Raw genomic sequence first — 27,893 nt, 5'->3', positions numbered from 1 at the left:
ACTTTTGGGCCTTTTACAAAAGGGATTCATCTTTTTTTCCTCTGTTGTGCTGAGAAGTTCTATGTGTGGGCCCCCGGATTCCCTCGAAGATGCAGCCCTGAAGCTGAGCCACAAGGAAGCAGAGAGCTGCCGCCTCGTCCTCCCCCTTCTCCTTCTGTTTGTGGCAGGGTAAGATTTTGTCTGAAGTTAACTTTTAACCCATCATCATGCTACTGAGTAGTTGAATTTTTGGTGGGTTTGGGGATCTGTTAGCTGTTCTCTCCTCCCCCAAAAACACACACACACAGGGCTTTGTTCTTCCCACAGAGGTTTTCTTCTTGCTTTTGAGAGAGAGAGAGAGAGAGAGAGAGAGAGAGAGAGAGAGGCTTTGTCTTTCCTACAGCAAAGCTTTTCTTGTTGTTTTTTTGGGTCTTCTTTTCGTTGCATTTGGGTCTGTTGTGGACCACTGGGCAGCTCACATTTTGGTCCAGTTAGCCCAATTAAGCTCCTTTCTTTTCCAGGTTAATATATTGCCCATTTCTATTGGCCATCACCATCGTCCACCTGCAGAGTGTCCCCCTTCACCCCAATTCTGCCCTGCTACCTCTGATTTTGAAGGTTTTCGGTAACTAGTACATGGTCCTGAAGGTCAGCGAGTCCCTTATTCGTTGCAAATTCAAGCTCCTTGCCAACACAGGTAAACTACTGAACTGCTTTCTGGCTATCTTTTTGTGCAAATTGTACAACCTCCATTGCGTTTGAGGATACATAATATTAGGGTTTCAGAGAACTCTGCTTTATAGAATGAGGGTTTCACAGCTATAAGGATTAGCATTTGGCTTTCAGACACATTGGTTTTGTAGGAGCAGGGTTTCAGAGCATTAGGGTTTCCTAGCTTCATAGCACTAGGGTTGCAAAAAATTAGGAATTTCTGAGCATTGGGGTTTCAGGGCTTTTTTCGATGTGCAAATTTCACGTTAATATGTACTGCAGTGTTTGTCTTTGCAGCTATCCAATTTGCATTGGGCAACTTCCTTGTATTCTGTTGCCATCAATTTTGGTAACTGTGTGGGTGCCCTTGCTGTTCGATCCAAACTTTGTCACAATTGCGTAAACACAACACAGCCAAATCCAATGCATCTGTCTGTAACCTGCTGTTCAAGGAGCTCCTCTGTCAACGAGCTACTACGCTACATGTTTTCTGTGCCAGGTTGGCTTGCAACACACAGTGTCTGTGGTGTGGGCTATGCAGGTCAAGCTTGGATCTTAGCTCTATTAGGAAAACCCTCTTCTGGCAAGTTTCGAAGTGAGAGTAAGAATGCCAACTTCAGTGTGCAGAGATTGTGAAAGAATTCAAGCTTATGGGAACACTTCAGTCTCGCACTTCTCACATGGGTATTTGAGGGAGTAAGAACCCTACTCTATTGAAACTAGTGAGCCTCTTTTCATTGTTTTCTCATGTTCCGTGTGGCTTCAATCCTTATGTGAAATTCTGTGTGATCTGAACAGGTCTTCCAAGAATGCATTCCATGACTTTTTGCAAATATAGTCACGGCCGCGGTCATAAGGACTTCAACCAATTCTCATGCCGGGGTCCTCACAACTATCTGGACCAGTCACCTATGACGGAAATGATTTAAGATTTGTGGCAGATAATGAGAGTGTCGCCCTTCTGCGCAGCAAAGCTACTTGGTATATAGCAAGGGATGAAATTGAAGAGCAATCCCCATCCAGAAAAGATGGGATTGACTCAGCCAAAGAGCACGAGCTTCGGAAATCCTACTGCTCTTTCCTAAGACATTTCGGAATCAAATTGAGAATGTAAGGTTCATTTTGATTGTCTGCCGCATTATTATGGCCCTTTCGGGTAGTCTAAATTCTAATCATGGCATGCTGAGAAGTATAACCATAGTTATAGGTTCAGCTTATATAGCAGTAAAACAACAAACTTGTGGAGAGGAAAGTGTTAAAGAGTGCACCCTCCCCTACCCCCTGGGAACACATTTGCTTCAGTGGTAGGATCAAATCGTTGCAACTGCTGGTTGCATCAGAGGAGATTCGAGCATTGCCTGCTAGGACTGAATCTAAAATGACAAGCTGGCACGTGCTCCGGGTCTGGTCTGAAGTTGGTCTCCTCTGGACTGGAGTAGATGGGCCTTTTAGTCTTCTTTATAGTGGTTCGGTTGATGCTACTGGAGGGTCTGGACATGATCTTACCTAAGCAGTAAAACAACAAACTTGTGGAGAGGCAAGTGGTAAAGAGTAAACCCTCCCTTGCCCCCTGGGAACATATTTACTTCAGGGATAGGATTAAATGGGAGCAACTGCTGGTTTTGTTGATGGAGATTATAGGGTGATAGTCAAGATCTTACTTAAGCAGTAAAACAACAACTCTGTGGAGAGGCAAGTGTTATAGAGTGCACCCTCCCCTACCCCCTGGGAACACATTTACTTTAGTGATAGGATCAAACGGGTGCAACTGCTGGTTGTGTCATTGGAGATTTGAGCATTGATTGCTAGGACCGAATCTGAAGTGACAAGTTGGCACACGTGCTCTGGGTCTGCTTTGGAGCTGGGTCTTCTTTGGACTGGAGTAGAAGATGGGCCTTTTGCGGGCTGCTAGTCTTCCTAATAGTGGTTCGGTTGATGCGACTGGAGGGTCTGGACATGATCTTTTCATGTTGTAGAAGATTGGATGGGGTGTCCCGATGAAGATTGGAGTTTGTGTTTTCTGAGGATCTACTGGTGAATCGCTTGATAACTGTCCCCAGTCATTAAAGTGGGGAAACACTGAGTTTTGGTTAGAATTGCTCTTGAAAATAATCCACTGTGTTTGAATCATAGACCTTAGTTGCCAAAAAAGTTTTCGCACCATAGAGTACCTTTACGAAACATTCCAAATGTTTTTTTCAACATTTTTTCAGGCTTTGGCTACTTTTAGAGCATAGTAGTTAGGAAACGCGTTTCCTATAGGGAAGGAAACATGGAAACGTTTCCTTGTAGGAAACACGTTTTTTTCAAGCAAATTTTTTGAGTTTTTTTTTGGTCCCAAATCTAACATTGAAATTTGTGCGACTCTTTTGATAAAGTTTTTTTTTAATGTAGTGTCATGTATGGTTTTTTTATTTTGGCATGGAATGATGGATGATTGGATCATGGATCATGGAAAGTGGACCATGGTCTATGAATCATGATCATTTGACATTGATGATGGATGATTATATGGTTTTTGTTATTTGTGATTCAAAGACTGTAGACTTCAAATTGACGTTTCCATGTATTCTATGCATTTAGTGCTATTTTTACATATTTTATACAGTATATATTTGAAATTTTGTACATGCAAAAACCTGTAGGTAGGAAACTTTGGGCTGATTTTATGAAACCCGTTTGAAACTTTGGGCTGATTTTACGAAACCCATTTGAAACGCGTTTGAAACTTTTAGGAAACCCGTTTCAAACAACCCCCTAACTCCTATGTTTGAGAGCACATTTAGAATATGAATCATGAATCATGAATTTATCTTCAGTCACCTATCGTGGGCTAGAGTCACCTATCGTGGGCTAGATGCTCAGGACTAGCTTTGGGGGGCCAGGTGGGATACACGTTAGAAAAATGCCAAATTTGTCTCTTATATACTTGGCAGAGCCTCTAGAATGTCAAAACAATCTTAAGTCTTTAAAGCATGTGAAAATAGCAAGGTTTGAGAGCTGCCAGCTGGGCCTTGGCAACTCTCTCTTGAAACTTTTATGGAACTTCCTTTGTTTGTATGAAACGCCTTTGAAATGTTTCAAAAACGTTTTTGAAACACCTAGCCACTATGCCACCATGGTAGAAAAAAGTGTATTGTCCTTGCATTGAGAGCTGCAAGGTATCGTTCGTGCTCCACATGTCGACGTTCCTCTTGTGCGGCAGCATGGGTTGCCGCCTATGTTCAAAGCTCTACCTTTCGTACCTGCAAATCATGTAACGCATGGGATTTCCTTGTAACTCCGCTAGGGAGATAGCCGAAGTAGGGATCTCGGCGGTGATGTTGGCGGAAAGGGGGGGGGGGATGGGTGGCGGAAAGGGGGGGGAGGGGGGGGGATGGGTGTCTGTTAGAAGTCATCTCCTGTCTATACATATACACCAGGGCCTCTGTTGTAGGTGTGCCCGCCCATATTAGGTGTTTTCTCATTGTTCCCCACTTTCCGTATTTTTTCCATATTTTTCCCTATTTTTCCATGGTGTGGGAGGCTGCCTTGTGCTGGCAGGATGGTCCAGATGCTGGCCGACTAATGGCTGTTGGCCGACTGGAGCAGGCCGACTTCACACGTGTGTGCATGCTGGCCGACTGGAGTAGATGTTGGTCGGGTGATTTCAGCATGCTGTCGGCTGCTCATATAAAATGGCCCCATGGCCCCCCACTTCTTTGTATCTTGTTTCAGGATTTTATCTTATGTATATAGTAGAGTTACACGCCTCTCTCTCTCTCTCCATTGCTTTGTTTTTCTGCAGTGCACTTGCTCTTGTGTTCTCAGATCTTGTTATCATCTCCGTTGCATATTCTGTCATGGTATCAGAGCCCTAGGCTCTTGCTAGATCTTGGGAATTGTGAGAGCAAGAGAGGGACTGTTGTGTTGCTAATTGGTGGACTATTTTGGACTGTTCGGGAAGAGGAGAAGCAAGAGGAAGGCGGGCTGATTTGCTGGACAGCCACTTGCAGGTTTAAGTTCTTCTTTTTTTTCCCACCCACCCACCCTTTTCAGTTACATCCCCGCAATGGCAGATTTACTTGAGATGGCTGAGAAGCATGTGAAGATCCCGACACTCCCCACGTTCCCAGTGGACCGTTAGTTGGACGGGAATAACTACGGCATCTAGAAGGTAATGATGGAATCTATTCTAGAGTCTTATGACCTTGCTGATTTCATTGTTGTTGGGGTTCCACGGCCGGAGGTAGAGGAAGGGGAGTTACCCTCGATTCGGAAGGATTGTGAGGCACATGCACAATTGTGGGATCGTGTCAATACCAAGGTCCGTTCATTCATCTTGCTCAACTGCACACGGTAGGTAATCAATCATATAAAGCATATGACGCTGGCCAGAGGTATATGGCAGCATTTGGCTTCTCTTTATAACAGGGTATCGCCCATGAAGAGGATTTCCTTGGAAGTACAGATGCGGGTTATGAATCCCGCAAAGTAGTTGACGATGCGGGAGCACATTAACAAGCTACAGGCTCTTCAAGCAGGAAGTTCTTCAGGCTGGAAAGGAGATATCATCGGAGGATATGGCCATAACGTTGCTGTCGCATTTGCCCTCTTAGTACTGAGCATTCTACTCGTCTTTGATTACCAGTGGTAGGTTCAGCACCATCACGTGGGAGGAGCTTGTGCCCATGGTCTTCGACCAGGAGGAAAGATTCTTGAACCCTCCACAGGGCAGAGGTTTGGAGGCCTTAATTGGCCAACGGTCGAAAGGCCGTAACAAGGGCAAAGGGAAGGCTTCATCGGAGAAGTCTTCTGAGAAGATGTTTGACTCAGACCGTGAGAAACTGAAGGCAGAGAGGACATGTAATGATTGTGGCGAGAAAGGCCACTATTGGAGGTAGTGTCCCAAGCGGAGCACCGACAAGGGTGCAGAATCCTCAGCAGCAACCGTGAAGACTCCAGCTTTTCTGTACCTGGAGGTGATGGACACCGATGTTTCATTTTCTTCGGGCAGGGAGGAGGTTGGAAGACTCGCCGCCACGGATACTCCGGAGTGGATTCTAATTGTCTTCAGCAGGTTTCCTGGACTTGGTATCCCACCGTAACAGTTGCTGAACCTTGTGAGCAGTATGGTGCCTCGCTGACTTGGAAGCAAAATGGTTCATTGATTTGGTTGATGTATACCAGATTGGAGGGGAGCTTCCTGATGAGGCCGTTGAGCTCATGTTTGCAGATGACTCTTTGGGAGGCGTATCTCTTGTGGTTTCTGCAGCATGCGAAGGATCTTGGACTCTTTTACACAGGAGGGGGATTGATGGATGGAGTCCGACTCGAATGCTGGAGTGACTCAGATTGGGGAGGAGATCCAGACTCGAGGAGATCTACTTCAGGTTACAGTTTTACCTTGGCTCAGGAGCAGTTTTATTGAGGAGTAAGAGGCAGCCGTCTATTGCCTTGTCGTCGACAGAGGTAGAGTACCGGGTTGCTTGTGGTGCTGCTTGTGAGGTGGTGAGGTTGCAGAGGTAACTTGGCAGGATTGGGTTTCCATTGGAGGAACCCACGGTCATCTAGAGGCATTTTGTTCGTGAAAAGATCATTGCTGATGACATCTTGCTAGAGTTTTGTTCGACGGAGGACAGTGCGGTGGACCTCTTCACGAAGTCTCTATCTCAAGCTATGCTCCGGCGGCACTCTAGCTCCCTGGGGTTGGTTCCACAGCTAGGAGCTGAGAGGGGGTGTTAGAAGTCATCTCCTGTCCATAGTTGTTATGAGGCGCGTCTCTAACAGTTCGAGGCGTACGAGTGCCTAATCGAGGCGTCCACACAAAAAAATAAAAAAATAAAAAAAAATGCTGGTTTGAGTCTTTAGACGGGAGCTTTAAGGGCCCAAGGCAGCCCCTCTCACACACACTCTCTCTCCCTCATTCTCTCCCTCCCTCCCTTAAGCCTTTCTCAAGACCCAAAGTTCAAACTTCAAACTTCAAACACACTAGGATGATGATGTTTTTTATACCCACTTTTGGAGCTCTCTCTATACTCTACCGGTTCATTTCAGTTCATTTCATTTTACTTTGTACCCTTGAATCTTGATGATGTATCCAGATGATGAGGATGGACTATTTTGGTCTCATAGGTCATTTTGGCCTTTTACAGATGTTTAATACAACTTTCTTTCTTTAACACACACACTCTCTCTCCCTCTCTCATACACACCCTCTCTCTCCCTCCCTCAAGGCTCGTACATACACACTTTAGTCTCTCTCTCTCTCTCTCTCTCTCTCTCTCTTAACTTTCACTATATATATATATATATATATATATATATATATATATATAAAAGACGCCTCTAACACGCCTAACATCTCTAAAAAATACGAGTCTTTCGAGGTGCGTACCATACCCGCCTTGTACCAAACGCCTCTGACGCCTCTAACAACCTTGCCCCTGTCTATACATATACACCAGGGCCTCTGTTGTGGGTGTGCCCACCCGTATTAGGTGTTTTCTCATTTTTCCCCACTCTCCATATTTTTTCCATTTTTTCCCTATTTTTCCATGGTGTGGGAGGCTGCCTTGTGCTGGCAGGATGGTCCAGATGCTGGCCGACTAGAGCAGGCCGACTTCATACGTGTGTGCATGCTGGCCGACTGGAGTAGATGCTGGTCGGGTGATTTCAGCATGTTGTTGGCTGCTCTTCTACAGGCCGACTGCACTCATGGGGCCATATAAAATGGCCCCATGGCCCCCCACTTCTTTGTATCTTGTTTCGGGATTTTATCTTGTGTATATAGCAGAGTTACACGCCTCTCTCTCTCTCCCTCTCCATTGTTGTGTTTTTCTACAGTGCACTTGCTCGTGTTCTCAGATTTTGTTATCATCTCTGCTGTATATTCTGATAGTGTCAAGGTTTCTTGAAGCTGTATAGAAGCCATACACGCCCGCATCTGCTCCCCTTGTTGCGCTATGATGCACATAAATTCCTGGAACATGGTGTTTGTGTCCCCACTGAGGACTTGGCTTCCAGAAGCAGTCGTCGTCGAAGAAACAGTTTCTGTAGGGATCCAGAGTTCTCTCTCATTGTCAGAATTCACCGTAGTGGGAGTGGTCATGTTTTTCCACAACCGCAATAATACCATCCACTATGTGTGTGGGAGACTTTTTTGGTTGCTTTTGGAGGCTATAAACCAACCATCCGTCGAGGGACAGGAGTGACACCGCAATGGGAGTGCAACTGGCGTCTGAAAACCAACCACACAAGTGATTTTTTTTTTCTCGGCTGAATCTCTTTACCAAAAGGCAAAGCTCTGATACCATTGTAACATGCAGAAACTTACAGACAGGCTTATACTTTGATAATAAAAATTCAGCACCTTGATTCCTTACGATTGCACAATGGTTTGATTAAGAAAAAGCACCATTCTTGGTCAAAAAGCAAGAAAAAGCAAAAAGTCAAACATGGTTGACCGTGAGCCAAGGGCGCCTTTGGAAAGAGGAGACTAAGCCGGACCAAAAAGCTAAAAGCCGCTTTCTCAAAAAGCAGCTCTAGGGCCAAAAAGCAAGGCCCTGAGCTATTATTAATAATATTTAATAAAAATACAAATACAAAGCAAAAGCATTACTTTTTGGCAAAAAGCAAGGTATAAAAGAAGCATGAGCCTCTCTTGAGCATCAAGTTGAAGAAGAACCTCTTCATCGCGTTGCCATCTTCGTTCAAGCGTGGAGATTATCTTCATCATCATCATCTATGAATAAGATCATTGATGATTGAAGGAGATTGTGGAGTGTGTGTGGGCATCATTATGATCATGGAGAGCTTCTTCTTTGCCATCAACACCTTCTCCAACTTGCTTTTCAGATGTACGATTAGCCCTAGACTTGTATGGGCATATGCATGGGCGATACGGACACATGTACGGAGCTGTACGGACAGAAATTTCAGAAACCCTAAAACTGCTCCAAAAACCCTATAAACTGCTTTTTGGATGTTTTTATCGCCCAAAAACCATTAAAACAGGTTTTATATCAGTTTTCTTGCGAGAGAGAGCTTCTCCATGGTTTTCTTCATGGACAAGACTATAGGAGTTGTGGAGATTACTCATGGGATGAGCGAGCGTTTCTTGGACTTGGACGTATAGCTTGGACATGAAGAACTTGAGCATAGAGCTTGGACATGAAACATGAAGCTTGGACATAAACATGGAACTTGGACATATAGGTTAGGCATGAAGCTTGGACATGAACATGGAACTTGGACTCGGACTTGGATTTGGATTCATTGGATTTGGTACTAGCCCGATGAGAGATACTTGTGGGTCATCCCCGTGGTGTGCTCGACATCAGAGATCTTGTACGTCGACATCGATATCGACTTGGATATCCTACATTGGCATATTTATTTGTTTTGTATTCATTGATTGTATTGATCCTGGCCATTGTGCTCGTGGATTGTTCCTAAATAAATTCTTGAAAGGGGGCGGGGCCTGTTCCCCGCTCAATGTGGTGTACTGTGCAAGATCCCCATTCCCTTTTCTCTCTCCCCTCTCTCTCTTTATATTTTTATCTCTTGGACATGTGGTTGAGTCTGTCACTGCACGCCCCGCTGGGCTTAGAGAGAGAGAGAGAGAGAGAGAGAGAGAGAGAGAGAGAGAGCACAATAAAAACAAGGTACACCCAAATACCCTCTGAAGGGCCCCCACCAAGGAATGGTGTATTTGCTTTATTGAATGATGATAAAAGACTAACTTCTTGATGATCTTGCTTGGCTGTAAACGTGCAACCTTGTCATCATTCCAGAGGGTGACTCATAGTACACGGACTGGCAGTGCTTCATGTGCGGGACTCACATGTACACTGACCCTGGATGCTTAGAGTGGAACCCTGGCTGGCTTGTCCTGCACTGGTGTAATATGCGGAAGCTTCGGAGAAGGATCGGTACTTCAAAACTCAGAAATCAGCACTCTTTTCGCGACGGAATTAACGCACAAACTGAAAGGAGATGTGCAGAAAATAGAGAGAGAAGGGGGAGATGGAGAGGACACAGTGTTGGGTCCCAATTACCCTCTGTAGGGCCCCCACCACGGATGGTGTATTTGCTTTATTAGAATGATGTAAATCTGAAAACAAATACAAAAAACTTGACCTTTTCTTGGCTGGAAAATCCTGCCCTTGACCTTCAGAAGTCCACCCCTTTGCTTGGCAATTCTCCTTGGCTTGACTGGCCCTTGACTGGCTTGAGCACTTGGTGAAAACTGAGATGAATGATGGGATTTAGGCCTACCCTATTTATACTCCTCCTCAGGAGCAGTCGGCCAGCTGTAAAACAGCTTATTGTCCCACGACTGGTGAAATTCAGCAATAAATGCTGAATTAAATCCCAAAAAATACTGCCTTTTTTTCCTAACAGGCTGAAAGTGATGCGCCTGCTTCTGATTGGCTGGACACCACTTTTGTCCACAATCCCAAGGCTGGGCAGCCTGTATGGGCTGCCCCATACATGCCCTACAGCCATACAAAGGCTGTAATCTCCTGGAGATTGCCTTATCTGTGCCCTAGGGCTGTCCTACAGCCCCTCCATGGCTGGTGGGTTCAGCCTGGGCCTTCCTGGCCCTCATGGGGGTGGTTCTACACCATTCCCATGCCCACACTCAGATCCGGGGTAGTCCTATGGGCTGGCCAATTGTCCTAAACATAATCTACTCAGTGATCTGGCATCCGGTACCATACCAGATACACAGAACCACTGACATCATTCTAGAGGGAGACTCACAGCGCGGACTGGCACTATTTCATGTGCAGGACAGTGCACACCTGACCTTGGACTCATGTGCAGGACAATGCACACCTGACCTCGGACGACTGAGATGGATCCCTGGCTGACTCGTCCCGGACTGGGCTCACATGGGACCAGTTCACCATCCCAGGTCTTGCACCTTCTGTACAGAAATGTCTACGTGGCATCGAAATGCGGGATGCACGTGACATCCCCTTCTGCCTAACTTGACGGAAGCTGCATAGCCTCCAAATAATCCGTCAATAATGCTTGATAGTCTTCGAAAAATTCTTTGTCGAGCCATACCGCTTCATGAGTTCCTTGGTCGTGAAACTTTGTGAGGAATTGTCGTAGTCTTCGGCCTGAGCCATGCTTGAAACGGTGCAGAAGGATCTGTTCTGGAACCATTACTTCTGCTTCATCAACAATGTCTGGTTCCGCTTTGTCTTTGACCTCTGAAGGGGGTGGACCTGCATATGGCTTTAACCAACTGACATGAAATACATCGTGCATAGTCCAACTCGGAGGTAGCTTTAACTGCATAGACACCTCATTAATCTTTTTCCGGATGGGAAATGGTCCGAAGCTCCTGAAAGACAACTTTGGGCATCGCTTGTCCACCTGCTTCAATCTTTGCTTCATAATCCGAAGATACACCCAATCCCCTTCCGAAAACTTCATGTCCCTTCGGTCTTTATTGGCCTGTCGAGTGTAGGCCTCTTGCGCTTTAGCCAATCTGTCTTTAACGGACTCTAGGATCTCCTGGTAAGACTCCGTCACTCTGTTCGCCTCTGGTACTGAAGACGAAGTCCTGGTTAACAACAATTGGAAAGGCCTTCCAAACGCTGCCTCATATGGAGTCTTGCCAATAGCTGAAGAAAAAGAGTCATTCAAAACAGCTTGAACTAAAGGCAAAAACGATTTCCACTTACCTTGCTGATCGTGGACATAATACTTCAGCACATCAAAGGCCAACTGGTTGTATATCTCTGTGTGGCCATCTGTCTGTGGGTGGAATGCACTGGAAAAATTCAACTTAGTACCAAAATTATCAAACAATGCCCTCCAAAAATGACTGGTAAACTTGGCATCTCGGTCTGACACTATGGTCCTAGGAATCCCGCCAATCGGGTACCAATGCCGAATGAATAGCTGGGCAACATCCTCGGCGGTCACATTGGCCCTGCAAGGAATAAGCATAACAAATTTGCTGAACCTATCAACAATAGTTAAACAATGTGTATTACGCTTACTCGGACTGGGAGGCAGATTTGTGACAAAGTCCATCGAAATGTCCTGGAAAGGACCCTCAGGAATTGGCAAAGGCTGTAACAACCCTATCTTCTTTCCACGAGGAGCTTTCACCTTTTGACAAATGTCACAGCGTTGTACATATGTAAACACATCACGCCTCATCTTTGGCCAATAGTATTGCCGTTCTAATTTCTCCAGAGTCGAATTCATGCCCCTATGACCACCTGTAATGGCGTCATGGGCATCATGGAGAAGAGCTACCCGGAATGATTTCATGATACATAGTCGGCCTTTATAGAAAAGCCAACCATCGCGTATCAGAAAATGGCATGGTCCTGTGGCATCCAATGCCTGTTCCCACTGAGTACCGAATTCCTTGGAATCCACGTACGTGTGCTTCATGTCTTCTAGTCCTGTACCAACAAGGTCAAGTCTAGTGGTCTGAATCGCAGATACTTGTCCCTTCCTGCTCAAAGCATCGGCCACTGGATTGGCCTTTCCTGGAAGGTACTCAATCATGCCACCGAACTGCTGGAATATCTGACTCCAGCGGTGTTGTCAATCACTCCACTGTGCACTTGGCATCGTCTTAATCCAGCGCAATGCCTGATGGTCAGTGCAAACCTCGAAGTCACGGCCATACAGGAAATGTTTCCAATGTTTCAAGGCCTGTATAACTGCTAGGAGTTCACGATCATAGACTGAGTAGTTCTTTTCGGCGGGCAGTAACTTACGAGACATGTAAGCTACCGGATGACCATTCTGTTGCAATACACCTCCAATTGCGATGTTACTCGCATCGGTGATCACTTGAAATGGTTCGTCCCACGAGGCAAGGTGTCACGTGCACACCAGTCAGGTGTACAGTGACATGGCATCATTCTAGCATCATTTTATCATCATAGACATCATCAGGTATTTTACTGGCATTTATGCAATTTAATAGGCATTTTCCAGGCATTTATGGGGCAGCCGACAGCAAGTTGTGGACATGGCATCTGGCCGACTGCATTAGTGCTGGCCGACCAGCAGCATGTTGGCATATATATACAGGCGCATCTCCATTCAGTCATTAGGGGGGCTCATCAGTGAAGCGCATCCTTATCTGGATCATCATGTGTTTCAGCATATCATCATCAGCAGCATTCAGTTAACGCATCTCCATCAGCATTCAGTTAACGCATCTCCATCAGCATCATCTTCAGCAAACGCAGCAACATTCAGCTCAGTTCAGCCATTCAGGTCTGCGTTTCATCATCCCATCAGCATTCAGCATCTGTTCCAAAGCCTCCCTTCAGCGTTTCCTTCCCAGGAGACAAGGGAAAGAGTGGACAGCAGTTCATCCCGCATATTCAGCATATAGGCAGCATATTCAGCAGTACAGATCCATTTGGATCTCATTGTAACATCATTCATTCATCTAATATAGCTGCATTGCATTGACACATATTTATCTGTCTCTTGAACATCATTAAGTGCAGTTTAGTCAGACTAAGGTTGTGATTACTACGGTCTTAAGCTCTCACATGTCACATTGGTATCAGAGCGTTACAGGGTAACCAGCCTTAGAGCATGTTCATTCCAGCAGTCATTCAGTCAGTCATCATTTTTATCGCTTCCGCACAGTTAAACCCAGTTCTCAAAATTTTGCAAGCCACCCTTAGGGATTTTCCCTTAGGTCTGCATCAGTAACCCATCCATCTGCAGTCTTGCACAGCATATAGGGTTGCACATGGCTTGCATAACAGACATCATAACAGTTATCCTAGCAGTCATCTTAGCAGTCAGTCCTGCATACATGTTACCCATGAACTCTCAGGGAAGAAGGACATCCATCATCAAAGGAGGACATAAGTTTGGACTTCAACTGGCAGCAGCAGGGGGTTTCTCTTCCACAGAAGACGGAAGTTTGCTCCAACATCGCCTCAGGAGGTTCAGAGCTTCAGGTACGACGGAGATGGTAGGTGAAAGGTTTCCAGAGGCAGGTCAGGGGTGACTCAGGTATTTGCCATTCAGTTCCCGCAGTACATAGAGTCTTGGCTCAAAGGATTTCACTCCTGCAGACGGCCTCAGTCCCAGCAGAAGACATGAAGGGGGCAGTGGTTCGGAGGAGAAGGATCGCAGAGGAGTCGAAGGTTGCCAGGTTTATCACCCAGCAACAGTTTAGCAGCGGGGAATGTCACGTGCACACCATCAGGTGTACAGTGACATGGCATCATTCTAGCATCATTTTATCATCATAGACATCATCAGGTATTTTACTGGCATTTATGCAATTTAATAGGCATTTTCCAGGCATTTATGGGGCAGCCGACAGCAAGTTGTGGACCTGGCATCTGGCCGACTGCATTAGTGCTGGCCGACCAGCAGCATGTTGGCATATATATACAGGCGCATCTCCATTCAGTCATTAGGGGGGCTCATCAGTGAAGCGCATCCTTATCTGGATCATCATGTGTTTCAGCATATCATCATCAGCAGCATTCAGTTAACGCATCTCCATCAGCATTCAGTTAACGCATCTCCATCAGCATCATCTTCAGCAAACGCAGCAACATTCAGCTCAGTTCAGCCATTCAGGTCTGCGTTTCATCATCCCATCAGCATTCAGCATCTGTTCCAAAGCCTCCCTTCAGCGTTTCCTTCCCAGGAGACAAGGGAAAGAGTGGACAGCAGTTCATCCCGCATATTCAGCATATAGGCAGCATATTCAGCAGTACAGATCCATTTGGATCTCATTGTAACATCATTCATTCATCTAATATAGCTGCATTGCATCGACACATATTTATCTGTCTCTTGAACATCATTAAGTGCAGTTAGTCAGACTAAGGTTGTGATTACTACGGTCTTAAGCTCTCACATGTCACATTGGTATCAGAGCGTTACAGGGTAACCAGCCTTAGAGCATGTTCATTCCAGCAGTCATTCAATCAGTCATCATTTTTATCGCTTCCGCACAGTTAAACCCAGTTCTCAAAATTTTGCAAGCCACCCTTAGGGATTTTCCCTTAGGTGACATAGAGCTCGTTGCTTTCTAGCAACTTAAGGACTTTCTCCACATCAATGTCATGCTACTCAACTGTAGCTGAAAATATGAGTATGTCGTCCAGAAATATGAACACACACTCTCCAATCAACTCCTGGAAAATACGCATCATCATGCGGTTAAATGTAGCGGGGGCGTTCGTCAATCCAAATGGCATGACCACAAATTCATAGTGGGCCCGTTCTGTACGGAAGGCTGTCTTGGGGATGTCCCCCTCAACAATCCGTACTTGGTGGTACCCACTCTTTAAATCCAGTTTGGAGAACACCTTAGCTCCATTCAGCCTCTCGAGAATATAGTCAATTCGAGGCATCGGGAATCTGCTCTTGATAGTCAGCTTGTTGAGTGCACGATAATCGACACACAATCGAGAAGACCCATCTTTCTTCTTGACAAACAAGATCGGTGCCGCAAATGGCGACACGCTGGGGCGGATGAAGCCAGCTTGCAACAATTATTGGAGTTGGCGGTCCCAACTCCGATTCCATTGCCTTAGAAAGGCGATACGGAAACTTGCTCGGGGGTTCCGAGCCTGGGAGGAGGTCAATCTTGTGATCCTCCGGTCTGGACGGGGGAAGCTGGGGAGGGAGACTGTCCCGAAGAAAAATCTTTTGGAACTTTTCATGGAGAACCGAGTACTTCTCGGAAGCACTGGCCACCGTCTGGGCTGTCTGGATGTAAATCATCGCACACTTAGCCTGCAAGTGGCTTATGAGCGGAAAGTTTGGGATACCTGGCTCACACTTAATGGTCACCGGGGTGTTTGACACATTCCGATCGATCTGGAACGTGTGCTTGTCCCACTTGACATCATGAAGAAACTTGTGGAACCACTGGATACCCAAAATTATGTCTGCTCCTACAAGAGGGGCAACCATAAAGTCACGCACAAACTCTATGCCTTGAATCACTAACTTAGCACCTAGAGCTTCATACTTGACGCTCGTTGTCATACCTGTGCTAAAACCCTCAACCTGTTTGTCCACCGGAGTCCGCTCGAAACGGGCACGCCTAGCGGCCTGTTCCGTGACCACATCCTCCGTGCTGCCGCTGTCAAACAAGACAACGACTCTCTGGCCACCTATGTAGCCAAAGGACTTGAGCAATTCGTTGCGCTCATACTCCTGGTCATGGGCGCCCTTCTGCTTATCTTCGAGCTCCCGGCTAATAATTGCTCCAACTGAAGCACCGGGGGTTGAAGAACTAGGGGTAGCCGCTGGGGTCTGTGGGGGAGCTGTGCTCACCACGGAAGCTGTGGAGGCGGCGGCGGCCTTTGGAGGCTTCTTCGGACAATCTCGAGAAGTATGTCTTTTTGTGTGACAAAAGAAACATCTACCCTCCTTGTACTGAGAAAGCTCCTCAGCACTCAACTTGCCACCTGTCTTGCCTGCCTCCGCTTTCTGGTCTGGAGTAAGCTTAGACGCATTGTTCGAGTTCTTGGAGCCAGAGGCTCCCGGGCTTTGTCCTAGGGAAGACTCCATCTGGTTCTGGCTTTTACCCCCCGAGGCGTTAGCCTTGGGAGAAGCCGGCTGGGAAGTCTTGGGCTTGCCACCATTGTGTTTCATTTCTGCACTCTGCGCAAGCGAGAGTGCGTCCTCAAAGGTGGCTGGCCTAAACATACGCACCTCCCATTGGATTTGCGTGTCCAGGCCATACAAAAACTGCCCTTTCTTGTCCGAATCAGATAAGCCTAATTGTAGACACAAAGTCGAAATTTTATTGGCAAACTGAAGGACTGGTTGCGCCTTCTGACGCGCTCCCCTGAACTCGTCTTCGAGTCGCTCAAGGTAGTGGGGCGGTAGAAACCGCTGCTTAAGGTCGCGGACGAACTCGTCCCACACATAAGCTGCCATACCTGCTCTGGTGTGGGCATGAGCCTACTGAGTCCACCAAGGAATGGCCTCACCTTCCAAGTACCAACTAGCTAAGATGTCCTTGAAGTAGGCTCTGATACCACTATAATATGCGGAAGCTTCGGAGAAGGATCGGTACTTCAAAACTCAGAAATCAGCACTCTTTTCGCGACGGAATTAACGCACAAACTGAAAGGAGATGTGCAGAAAATAGAGAGAGAAGGGGGAGATGGAGAGGACACAGTGTTGGGTCCCAATTACCCTCTGTAGGGCCCCCACCACGGATGGTGTATTTGCTTTATTAGAATGATGTAAATCTGAAAACAAATACAGAAAACTAGACCTTTTCTTGGCTGGAAAATCCTGCCCTTGACCTTCAAAAGTCCACCCCTTTGCTTGGCAATTCTCCTTGGCTTGACTGGCCCTTGATTGGCTTGAGCACTTGGTGAAAACTGAGATGAATGATGGGATTTAGGCCTACCCTATTTATACTCCTCCTCAGGAGCAGTCGGCCAGCTGTAAAACAGCTTATTGTCCCACGACTGGTGAAATTCAGCAATAAATGCTGAATTAAATCCCAAAAAATACTGCCTTTTTTTCCTAACAGGCTGAAAGTGATGCGCCTGCTTCTGATTGGCTGGACACCACTTTTGTCCACAATCGCAAGGCTGGGCAGCCTGTATGGGCTGCCCCATACATGCCCTACAGCCATACAAAGGCTGTAATCTCCTGGAGACCTTATCTGTGCCCTAGGGCTGTCCTACAGCCCCTCCATGGCTGGTGGGTTCAGCCTGGGCCTTCCTGGCCCTCATGGGGGTGGTTCTACACCATTCCCATGCCCACACTCAGATCCGGGGTAGTCCTATGGGCTGGCCCCTTGTCCTAAACATAATCTACTCAGTGATCTGGCATCCGGTACCATACCAGATACACAGAACCACTGACATCATTCTAGAGGGAGACTCACAGCGCGGACTGGCACTATTTCATGTGCAGGACAGTGCACACCTGACCTTGGACTCATGTGCAGGACAATGCACACCTGACCTCGGACGACTGAGATGGATCCCTGGCTGACTCGTCCCGGACTGGGCTCACATGGGACCAGTTCACCATCCCAGGTCTTGCACCTTCTGTACAGAAATGTCTACGTGGCATCCAAGTGCGGGATGCACGTGACAACTGGGGCTCACAAGGGATCAATTTCCACTCCAGGTTCTGCACTTGATGTACATATATGTCCACATGGCATCCGAGTGCGGGATGCATGTGACACCTAGGGTTTAGGAGCAGCCCGAGACCAAGAGCGTTGATCCAAGTGAGGGAGAGCTTCCAAGGCAGGAGGAGCTCCTAGGTGATGCTATCACATATGAAAAGACTTTAGTAGAGGTACCATTGCCCGAGATGCAAGTGCGAAAACCCGAACTCGAACCTGATCCTAAATAGGAGACCCAACAGGACCACAGGTGAATCTCTTTGAATCCTATTTGGAGGAGGATGAGATCAACATGTTTATCACCAGATGTGACATAAGTCTCTTAAAATTTGCATACAAGCTCTTGGAATGGGAGATTGCTTTTCAGTTTTCGCTACCTGCACTAAATTCCATACATTGAACTTGCATCTATATAGCTATCCGTACTCGTCTCCGCATAGCACTCCATACTATTGTAGTGCAGCTGGTGTCATCGTTTGTACCTTCTATACTTTCCCTACAACTTGTTTAGGGTTTCTATACCACCTTCTCTACCTTACGTGGAGGTGGTGGTTGTTACAATATATCTCTATGCTACTATGGTCTCAAGAACAACATTATGGACAAACTCGGAAAACAAAAGCCAAGTATTTTTCAAGTAAATATTTGAATTAATATTTTTTTTTGACTCAGCTAAATGTTTGTTGTGCTTATCAAACTCTTTGATTAAAATAGGTTATAAGGCTAACCCTTGTATGCCCATACAAGAAGAATAGTGTGTACGTTTGTCTTCAGTTGTTTCAGTCAATGGCTAAAAAGCTTGGTATATATGGTATACATGATTTTCATATGGATTTATGGCTCTCTTTATTGGGATGTATTGATTTAAGGAACACATGATATCTCATTGATTTAGGATTTTTTGATGGATTTATATCAATGGCCAAAATGCCTATAAACTAAGTGTATCAGAAATGCTTATGAAGCATCAGGATATCTATGCCTATGAGTGATCCTTATTTTATGTTTGACTTGAGCCCACCTCTCCTCCAAGGTGTGTGGTCAGAGTACCAACATGGAGTGGAAGTGGTAGTGTACTTGAGCGAAGTTGAGCCCACCTCCAAGGTGTGTTATCAAAGTACCAACACACAGTGATCGGTAGAGTGGACATAACGCTTGTAACAAGGGACATATGTCTATGCCAAGGGTCATGTGGACTGGCAACTTATTGACAGGGGACTAATATCTACATGAAGTGTCAGTAGGCTGGAATCTAGTACGTTGGGGACTTGATTCTACGTTGAAATCTAGTGGAGACTTGTTGGACAATCCAGTTCTACGTCCGTGTGTAGGGTCAATTGGTCTTCTATTTCTTGACCTGGTGTTCGCATGTGTGCATTGAAGCCAATGGAGAGTAGCATGCATTTGACGTGACAATCCTCCAGGCAACACCTCCTTTTGGAGGCTACCTCTATATCCACACCCATCATGATATCTATTACAATACTCTTGGATTGTGGATAGAGATACAATTGGCTCTTATGCGTATCTAGTTTTGGTATCAATGAATGTATGGTCAAATTATGTCTCGTGTCCGTGTCGACGATATACTCATGGATTATATTGGCTATATCATATATGATTTGCTTCATTGCCATATGATTTTTCTCATTGATATTTGTAATTGAGACAAAGCTGGCTCTTATGCTTGTGTCTAGCATGAATTAGAGTATGGATGATTTGGATTTCTTTATGGAAATATGGACTTCTAGATCTCTACGAAGAGAGACGATTATATATATTGATTCTACATTGGTCGAATTTGACCTTTGTCTTTTCATTGGAATATATATATATATATATATATATATATATATATATGGTGGTTGTTCTGTCCCCAAGTTAACCAAGGTTAGGTTAATCGAGGATTAGGAGGTAACCCCACATGGTGTAGGGCTTACAAGGGGAGGCTATAGTTATAGTCAATAATTGGGTTACTAGCAATTATTAGGTGCATGCCAAAGTTATTGAGCAAAGGTCAATATAAGCATGCCCAAGCCTTAGTTGTGAGACATGATCAATAAGTTTGACTCGTAGGGCATGGCCCATCAAGATTGCTCGGCACGTGGACACCCTCCGGAGTGTGGCTAGGTGGTATGGGATGCCTAGTCTTATTGCGTTTGGAGTAGGGCCCAAGATGTAGCTATGGCTTCCGGCTCCGAGGTGAGCTGAGATGGATCTATGGATAGGAGGTGAGCCTTAAGTCTTGATCCTCAGTGGGTTCTATGTTAGAAGGTCCTAGAGTTTGGATCTATGAGACCCCACAGTGGTATCAGAGCGGGTCTAACAAGTTCAAGAACCGGAGTTAATTATAGATCAGCGTATTAAGCACTCAAGGAGTTCTTATGATGAGTATGTGATCAAGTGGAGGGGTAGATATGAGAGGGAAGCTACATGGGAATCTATTCGAAATCTCAAGGCTCAATTTCCCGAGTTCATTGTTGAGGACATCAATGGTCCTTAAGAGGGAAAGTATGTTACGTTTGCTTTGGCCTGGGCCTAATAATAGCTAGTAACCCTATTATTGATTATATCTATAGTCTCCTCTTATAAGCCCTAATCCATGTGGGGTTATCTTCTAATCCTAGGCTCACCTAACCTTGGTTAACCTATGGAACACCTAGACTTGTGCGTCTGGAGCAGAGCTCAAGATGTAGCTATGGCCTCCAGCTTTGGGGGTGAGTTTAGATGGACTTTGTGGTAGGGAGGTGAGCCTTAAGCCTTGATCTTGAGTGGGTTTTTTGTCCGGTGGTCGTAGGGTTTGGGCTTGTGAGGCCTTACGGTGACATCATTCCACGTCACCTGAGGACTGCTCTTGCCCTTCTTTTTCCTCACCACCTCTTTTAAGTTTTAGGAGTTGTGTCAGTGGTGTTGCTACCTTGGCATAGTTTCGAATAAACTTCTGAAAGGAGCCAATAGATCAGAGAAAAGACTTAACTTGGAATTGGCTACTCATGGACCTACTTTACCTTTTCAGGGTCTACCTTTATATCATCTTCAGCGATGATATGACCCAAATAGAGAAGCCCCAGTTCGAAAAATTCACACTAGGATTCCTTGGCGTACGACTTGTCTTATCTCAAGATTTGTACTGAGACACTAAACGTACCTATGCAATGACCTATTGTAGATAAGTATATCATCCAAGAAAACCACCACAAACTTTCTCAAATATGGATGAAGTATATCGTTCATCATTTGCTGGAAGGTTGCGGGAGCATCGGTCAATCCAAAAGGTAAAACCAAAAACTTATAGTGGCCATACCTCATCCGAAAACCAGTTTTTGGCACATCCTTAGACTTAATCCGAATCCGATGATGGCTAGATCTGAAATTGATCTTTGTGAAATATTTAGCTCCTGAAGTTGATCCATAAGGTCATCCATCCAAGGTAATGGATACCTATTTTTAAGTGTGAGCTTGTTTAGCCCCTTGTAATCAACACATAAGCGTATCGTGCCATCCTTCTTTCTTGAAAGAAGCACTGGTGCCCCTTTGGAGACTTACAAGGCCATACAAACCCCCTCTTAAGATAGGCCCGTAGCCACCTTTGTATATCATCCATCCAAGGTAATGGATACGTATTTTTAAGTGTGAGCTTGTTTAGCCCCTCCCCTTGTAATCAACACATAAGCGTATCGTGCCATCCTTCTTTCTTGAAAGAAGCACTGGCGCCCCTTTGGAGACTTACAAGGCCATACAAACCCCCTCTTAAGAGATAGGCCCGTAGCCACCTTTGTATTCTCTTCGGTCTGACTAAACCGATAAGGTTGCTTCGAGAAAGGCTAGCTACTAGGTACGACCCTAATAATATGGTCTTGTCGGAGAACAAGCCTTATCCAAGTACAAAAGGATAAAGGTGTGTGAACAACCTCTAAAAAGGGCTACATGTGTATGTGAACCCACTCTTAGATTGATTCACTAAAATATTTGAAACTATACCTATAATGACCTAAACAATGATGTCATACAAGAGAGGCTATAAGCCTATAAAAGTACAAGTCACATCATTGAGTCGTGCAATCTATCTCTCTTTGCATATTGAGCCTCTAGCAGTAGTGCTCCATCCATCACACCCCCCCACTAGCTCAGTGCTTTCATAGTTTATTTCATGTTCATTTTGTCCTTTTTTTTCTGGACATCCAGAAGACATTGACAGTTGTACATTGATTTGTCTCATAGGTCGAGTTCGGCCTCTAGTAGACGTTAATACAGCTTTCTTTCTTTCTCTCTCTCTCTCTCTCTCTCTCTCTCTTCGGGCAGAAATGGAAGCCCTCAAGGCTACGGTCAAGGACCATACAATGGAGGAAGGGGAACTGAATATTTAGGAGGGTTTAAGGACTGACTTGCAGCAGTTGAAAGCTGCGAGTGATAAGCTGCGGAAGAACTGCAGACCACTAAGAAAGATTGGGTGGAGGTGGTGAAGAAGCACAAACCCCCGCAGAGCATCATACATGAGACTCTTGAGGAGGAGAAACGCAGGAAGGATAGGGCCCTCCATGTGCGAGTACGGGGGCTACAGGCGGGGGCTTCCCCAAAGGAGGATGCCATGACACTTTGCCAGATGCTAGGAGTGGACAGGATCGCCCCCCCCTTTGCAGATACATGGAGGGGAGGAAAGGATATGACACGAGAGCGACCCCTCATCATTAGATTCCCTGATGCCACCTGCAGACATGCCTTCTTAGACAGGTGGGCTGCCCTCGAGGGCACACAAGTGTACATGGGAGATGATCTCACTCCAGCACAGGTGGCACACCGACGTGAGGCGATGGTGACTGTTCATGAGGCCCACAGAGCAGGCAAGTGGGCTATCCACAGTGATGGTAAAGTCATTATCCCTGAGCGCCGTCCCAAATAGGGACGTGGGGTCTATGATGCCAAACACCTGGGGTTGGCAGTATGGAACTGCAATGGCATGCTGTTGTCGAATCTAGGAGGCTCGAGCGAGATTCTCACAGGCAGGGATGTCATTTTTTATACAGAGACTCATCAGAGCCCTAAGAGGGGCTTACCATACATAGCCGGGTATGAGTGGGAGTCAGCTTTTCGAGGCGAGACCCGCAAATCGGGGGGTAGCTGTCCTTTTTAGATCCCATCTCCAGATTCTCAGCATCATCTGGAAGGACAAGGATGCACGATATCTTTGGGTGCGGCTACAACTTAGCAACACCACGCCACTCCCCTTACGCCGCACAGCATGGCCAGTCACCGTACGTACCATTATATGAGGATATCATGGAGTTCTCACAGTTGGGGGAAGTCCTCTTGCTCGGGGATTTCAACGCCAGGACGGGAAGTCAGTAGGTCCCACTACTCGATCTAGACGACCCTATCAGACCACAAGATCTGGACATCATTGACACAGGGTTGCAGCGATCATCACAAGACCGTGAGGAGGTCACAGTGTACGGGAGATATTTCTTAGAGCTGGGAGCTGCACATGGTCTCGTTATCTATAACGGGATGTCACGATGGCTCTCCTCTGGCGTCCTCACCTCCTTTCCTCGCTCAGGAGGTACTAGCATTGTGGACTACCTTATGGGATCTCCGCATGCAAAACATGAGTGCATGTGCAAATAGTATCATGGACATATCTCCCGTTCATGGAACAAGTACAAAATATTTGTCGGGCACAAAAATGGCATGACATAAAACATAAATCCTGGTCTTCCTATGGAGTGACAGTCCCATAGGTAAAACACAGTTCCAGGCACGAGCCTCCCTGTGGCGTGACAGTCCCATAGGTAAGACACGGCACAAATACTGGCTCTTCCATGGCGTGACAATCCCATGGATAGAACACAGTCCAGGTCATACACGGGTGGCACCATTCTGGCTCCCGTCCATACGACACCTTCCTGCTAACACATGGGTGGCACCAGTCTGGCTCCCGTCCATGTCAAGCAAAAATACTGGCCTCTTCACATGAGACACCGGCTTGGCCTCAAGTGAACGAGACACAAAACTGGAGATGGACCAAATGGTCGGCCAATTGGTGACAGGCACCCAAGATGTGGTATGATAAGATTGATGCATTCTTTTCTTTCCCTTGGATTCGAGAGATGCTTTGCAGATAGCAATCTCCATGTCTTTGCTCAAGATGCTTTGCTCTGTTTGATTGTCTTATATGTTGATGATTTATTGATCACTGGCTTACATCTTGCCAAGATTGAATAGCTCCAGTCAGATTTAGCTCTCACCTTTGAGATGTTTGATTTAGGACTTATCCACTACTTTCTTGGGATGGAGGTCTGTGAGTCTTCTAATGGAGTGTTTCTTAACTAGTACAGATATTTGCAACAATGCCGTCCAATTTCTTGTCCATGGATCCTAACTCCAAGCTCTCCCGTGATGATCTCTCTCCTCTCTTCAAGGACAGTACACAGGACTAGAGGCTTGTTGGTTGTCTTGTTTATTTGACTTACACCAGGCCCGACGTTTCTTACAGTGTCAGTGTTCTTAGTTAGTTTTCTTATGCTCCTCGACATTCTCATTGGTAGGCCGCTCTGAGGGTTCTCGGATACTTATCCAGTACCTTGGACTATGGTCTCTCTTTCAGAGGAGGCACTAAGCTGGTTGGATACTCTAATGCTGATTGGGCAGGTGATCAGGATACTCGAAAATCCACTTCTGGTTATTGCTTCACTCTTGGTTCCGGTCTTATTTCTTGGAGATCCAAGAAGCAGAATATAGTTTCATTATCTTCTACTGAGGCTGAGTACCGTGCTTATCTATCTGGATACCTGCTGTGAGCTGTTGTGGTTGATGTACTCTCGAATTATCTGATCCGTATTCTTACGGACAGCCAGAGTGCCTTGGCGTTGGCTCGAACTTCATCCTTCCATGGTAGGACCAAACATATTGAGGTCCACTTTCACTTCGTTCGTGAGCTGGTCGCCACCGACGGCATCATTACACTGGAGTATTGTCCTTCTCAAGACAACCTTGCTGATCTCTTCACCAAACCTCTTCCTCGAGGTACTATTGATCAGCTTCTTACCCGTATGGGAATTGGACCCCCGTGTTGGAGCTGAGAGGAGGTGTTGGACATGTCATCTCCAGCATTTAATCTCCTTGTTTATCCCATTTTATTTCCCCCTTCATGCAAATATTTATCTGATGTAATTAGGGATTTTTCCCATACTTTTTCAGCTATTTTAGGCATTTTTATCAGTCGTGGACATTTGTCCTCCAGCCCTACAGGCCGATCGGCTCTACAAATATGTATATAAGCATGGACATTGTTCATTCATAATTCATTCAATACATTTCAGATCTTGGCTGTTTACTTTCTCTTGTTTGATCTCTACTTGCTTCCGCTTCATATTCACATATTCTCACACCAAGCACATAGCTTTGCACTCATCATCATACTATCTGTTTTGATGTTGTCAACCAAGAGGGGGTCTAGCCGTGGCGTGAGCCCCCCACATTTGCCCCCCACTTGCAATTACGAGGGTGTGCATTGGGGTTGCGGTGTTGTGACGTTGGCTTACAAGATATGGTGCATGTCAGATATGTGTGATATGCCCCAATGGGTGGGTGTGGGATATGCGAAAGCAAGAGACCCCATCAAATAGTCCAGAGTACTTGAGCCTCCTCCATGTGGGAAGCAAAGTCAGGCTACCTGAAGTGGGCCAATGGGAACATCCCATTGTAGAGTAAAAGCTCATGCATAGCCCCATCTACCCTAGCCCATCTCCAGATGGTTTCTACCCTAAGCCAGTTGATGTGTCCTGTGAGGTCCTCTACATCCCCAACTCCATCGGATATATTTCTCTCTGAAAGCATCATTGGGGTGAGAGAGAGAGAGAGAGAGAGAGAGAGAGAGAGAGAGAGAGAGAGTTTCTGACATGGAATAAGTTGGTGCAGGCCTCATGTTGTCATTGCTACATCCACGGTTTTCTGTCATAGATTTTACCTTCATCAATCGCACCAAAAAAATGATCGATATGTAAGTCTTTATGGCTTCTGTTTTATATGCTATAGGAGTTTTTAGTTGCTCTTCCGTGTTGTGGTTTTTTTAAATACAAAAGCACTCTTTCTAAATGTATTTGGATAAATACTTCAGACCATTGCAACGGCTTGCATGTTTTTGGCTGGCAAAGTAGAAGAAGCTCGCAGGGCTCTTGAAGAGGTGGTTCATGTGTCGTACTGTCTTCAGAATAAGAACAATCCCTTGGCAGCACAGGAGTTCAAGGAGAAGGTTAGAATCTGTTTGATAATGGGGAACTGTTGCTGGCAAATCTGTTTGTTTTTCTTTTTCCTTTCGGGGTGTGTGGGCAGGGAGTGTTGCAAAAGAAGCTTCAATTGTTTTTTGCCTGATAAAGTCTTTCTTTCTTGCAGGAAATATGTGAGAGGCAGAAAGAGCTTGTGCTTCTTGCCGAGCAAGTTGTTCTTGTGACTTTGGATTTCAATCTCAAAGTCCGGCACCCTTACAGCTTCATTCTACTGGCAACTTCGAAGTACAAGTCTGCTTCGGATATACTTTCCCGTGTGTCTTGTATCATTTTGAATGATGCGTAAGTTGATCTACTCAGCCCCTTTCAGAAATTTTTGTCATGGTTCTTAACTTGTTATGGCATATAAAGCCATGGAGCTCTCATCCTTTATGAGTTCCATGCAGGCTCTATACCACATTGTGCTTACAATTCAAACCTCAGCATATAGCTGCTAGTGCACTGTTACTCGCAGCAAAGCTTTTGAAGTTCAAGTTCCCCTCAAAAGGCTGGTGGAAGGAGTTTAATGTGACGCTGTGCCAATTGGAAGGTAAGCACCGTTAGTTTCAAAATCTTGGCAAAGTGGTACATCCATTCACGTTCTTGATGGGGTTTTGATTCCTTTTGGGTGTGGGTCTGTGTTGAGTGTAGAGATTTGCAGTCAAATTCTGGAGCTCTATGAGCAGGAAAGGGTTCCGTTCTCGATTGTGCAATCAAGCTCTTCAAGCTCGTCTGTAGATGATAAAGCAAAGATTTTGTCTGAATCTGTTGCAGCAACTCCTCTGGTAGACCTGGTGAAGTGTGGTCCCCCTCAGCCTCATCTTATGCACCCTCCGACATCTTTGCCTGCGAATGGGCCAAAGTTGGGCTTCAAAGAGTCTTCAAAAATTCTTTCTAAAAATCCCAAGTTGAAGTCCTTGGATTCTGAGGCCCCAGCAAAGCGAAAAAGGCCAGATGATGATAATGGAACTGGCAATTTGCAGCAGCTGAGTAGACATAAACAAATTGCCATCCCAAGAAAAGGGAAATAAGTAAGGGCTCTTTTGCACAAACACAATGAAATGATTATCATTAAGGACTAAAAGGAATCCTTGATGGTAGCATTGATGCAAGAACATTGTATTATACTGAGTTCACCACGAACTTTCATAAAGAGGGCAAACTTTAAGTTGAAAAGAGGACCACAACATTCAGAAATTGAAGATTTTATGATTGATTGGCCGTATGGATCTGTGCAAGCATCACTTGGGCATTCTCACTTCTGCCTGTATGTGTTCTTTTGTGGAGTGAGTGCTATTGAGCTGTCCGTACAAGTTGTGCCACTAAGTATTTTTGATGTTGAGCTTTTTTGGCTTGTTGTCAGGTGGTTTCTCTCAAACATGTGCAAATAGTGACGTGCTGGTGGCGGTTGAATGCGTCTATGGTTTACTTTATTGTGTTCCTAGGCACAAGTCTAGGAGCTGCCCATATCAACCTGCATGATATTGAGAAGGATATATTTTTTGCATAGAGGAGGGGGGGCGAAGGTCCCTATTTTGAGATGCATTTAACATTCCAATGCCGTATAGCTCAAATGGAGGCACGGATGGACGTCATTCTTTTGCATACTAATTGCTAAACCAACCTGCAAAGCCAATGCCCTTTGTACATACTTCTTAGCAAATCATAACGAGCTGATGCTGTCTTATTACTATGACAAGCTCTAAGTAAGACAAGGTTTTTGTATGAGATTTGTATGGGTATGGTGGCTTGATTGAGTAATGATTTATGGAAAACTGAGTTATCTTTGCAAATTCAGATGCTTAATTATGGATATTGTA

The 27,893-nt window shown here is 45.6% G+C and overlaps 1 protein-coding gene across 2 annotated transcripts; it reads left to right on the top strand.

Annotated features, from left to right (window-relative positions):
- On the top strand, positions 1-27,893 carry LOC147632643 (cyclin-T1-4-like). Of its 2 annotated transcripts, none has more exons than XM_086807453.1 (10): positions 1-168; positions 501-676; positions 988-1,386; positions 1,489-1,800; positions 25,727-25,808; positions 25,926-26,060; positions 26,201-26,376; positions 26,481-26,623; positions 26,725-27,104; positions 27,437-27,893. In XM_086807453.1, exons 4-9 carry the CDS (start codon positions 1,565-1,567, stop codon positions 27,102-27,104), a joined length of 1,152 nt encoding a protein of 383 aa, XP_086663579.1. In that variant the 5' UTR covers positions 1-168; positions 501-676; positions 988-1,386; positions 1,489-1,564; the 3' UTR covers positions 27,437-27,893. The 2 variants fall into 2 exon arrangements, with proteins under 2 accessions (XP_086663579.1, XP_086663580.1); XM_086807454.1 differs by having other exon boundaries at positions 6-168; positions 973-1,386.

Source organism: Cibotium barometz, chromosome 13, assembly GCF_041138505.1.
Source record: "Cibotium barometz isolate CiBa-2024 chromosome 13, ASM4113850v1, whole genome shotgun sequence".
NCBI classification, from domain to species: domain Eukaryota; kingdom Viridiplantae; phylum Streptophyta; class Polypodiopsida; order Cyatheales; family Cibotiaceae; genus Cibotium; species Cibotium barometz.
The sequence above is the reverse complement of the archived record's forward strand: the minus strand, read 5'-3'. Positions and strand labels throughout refer to the sequence as shown.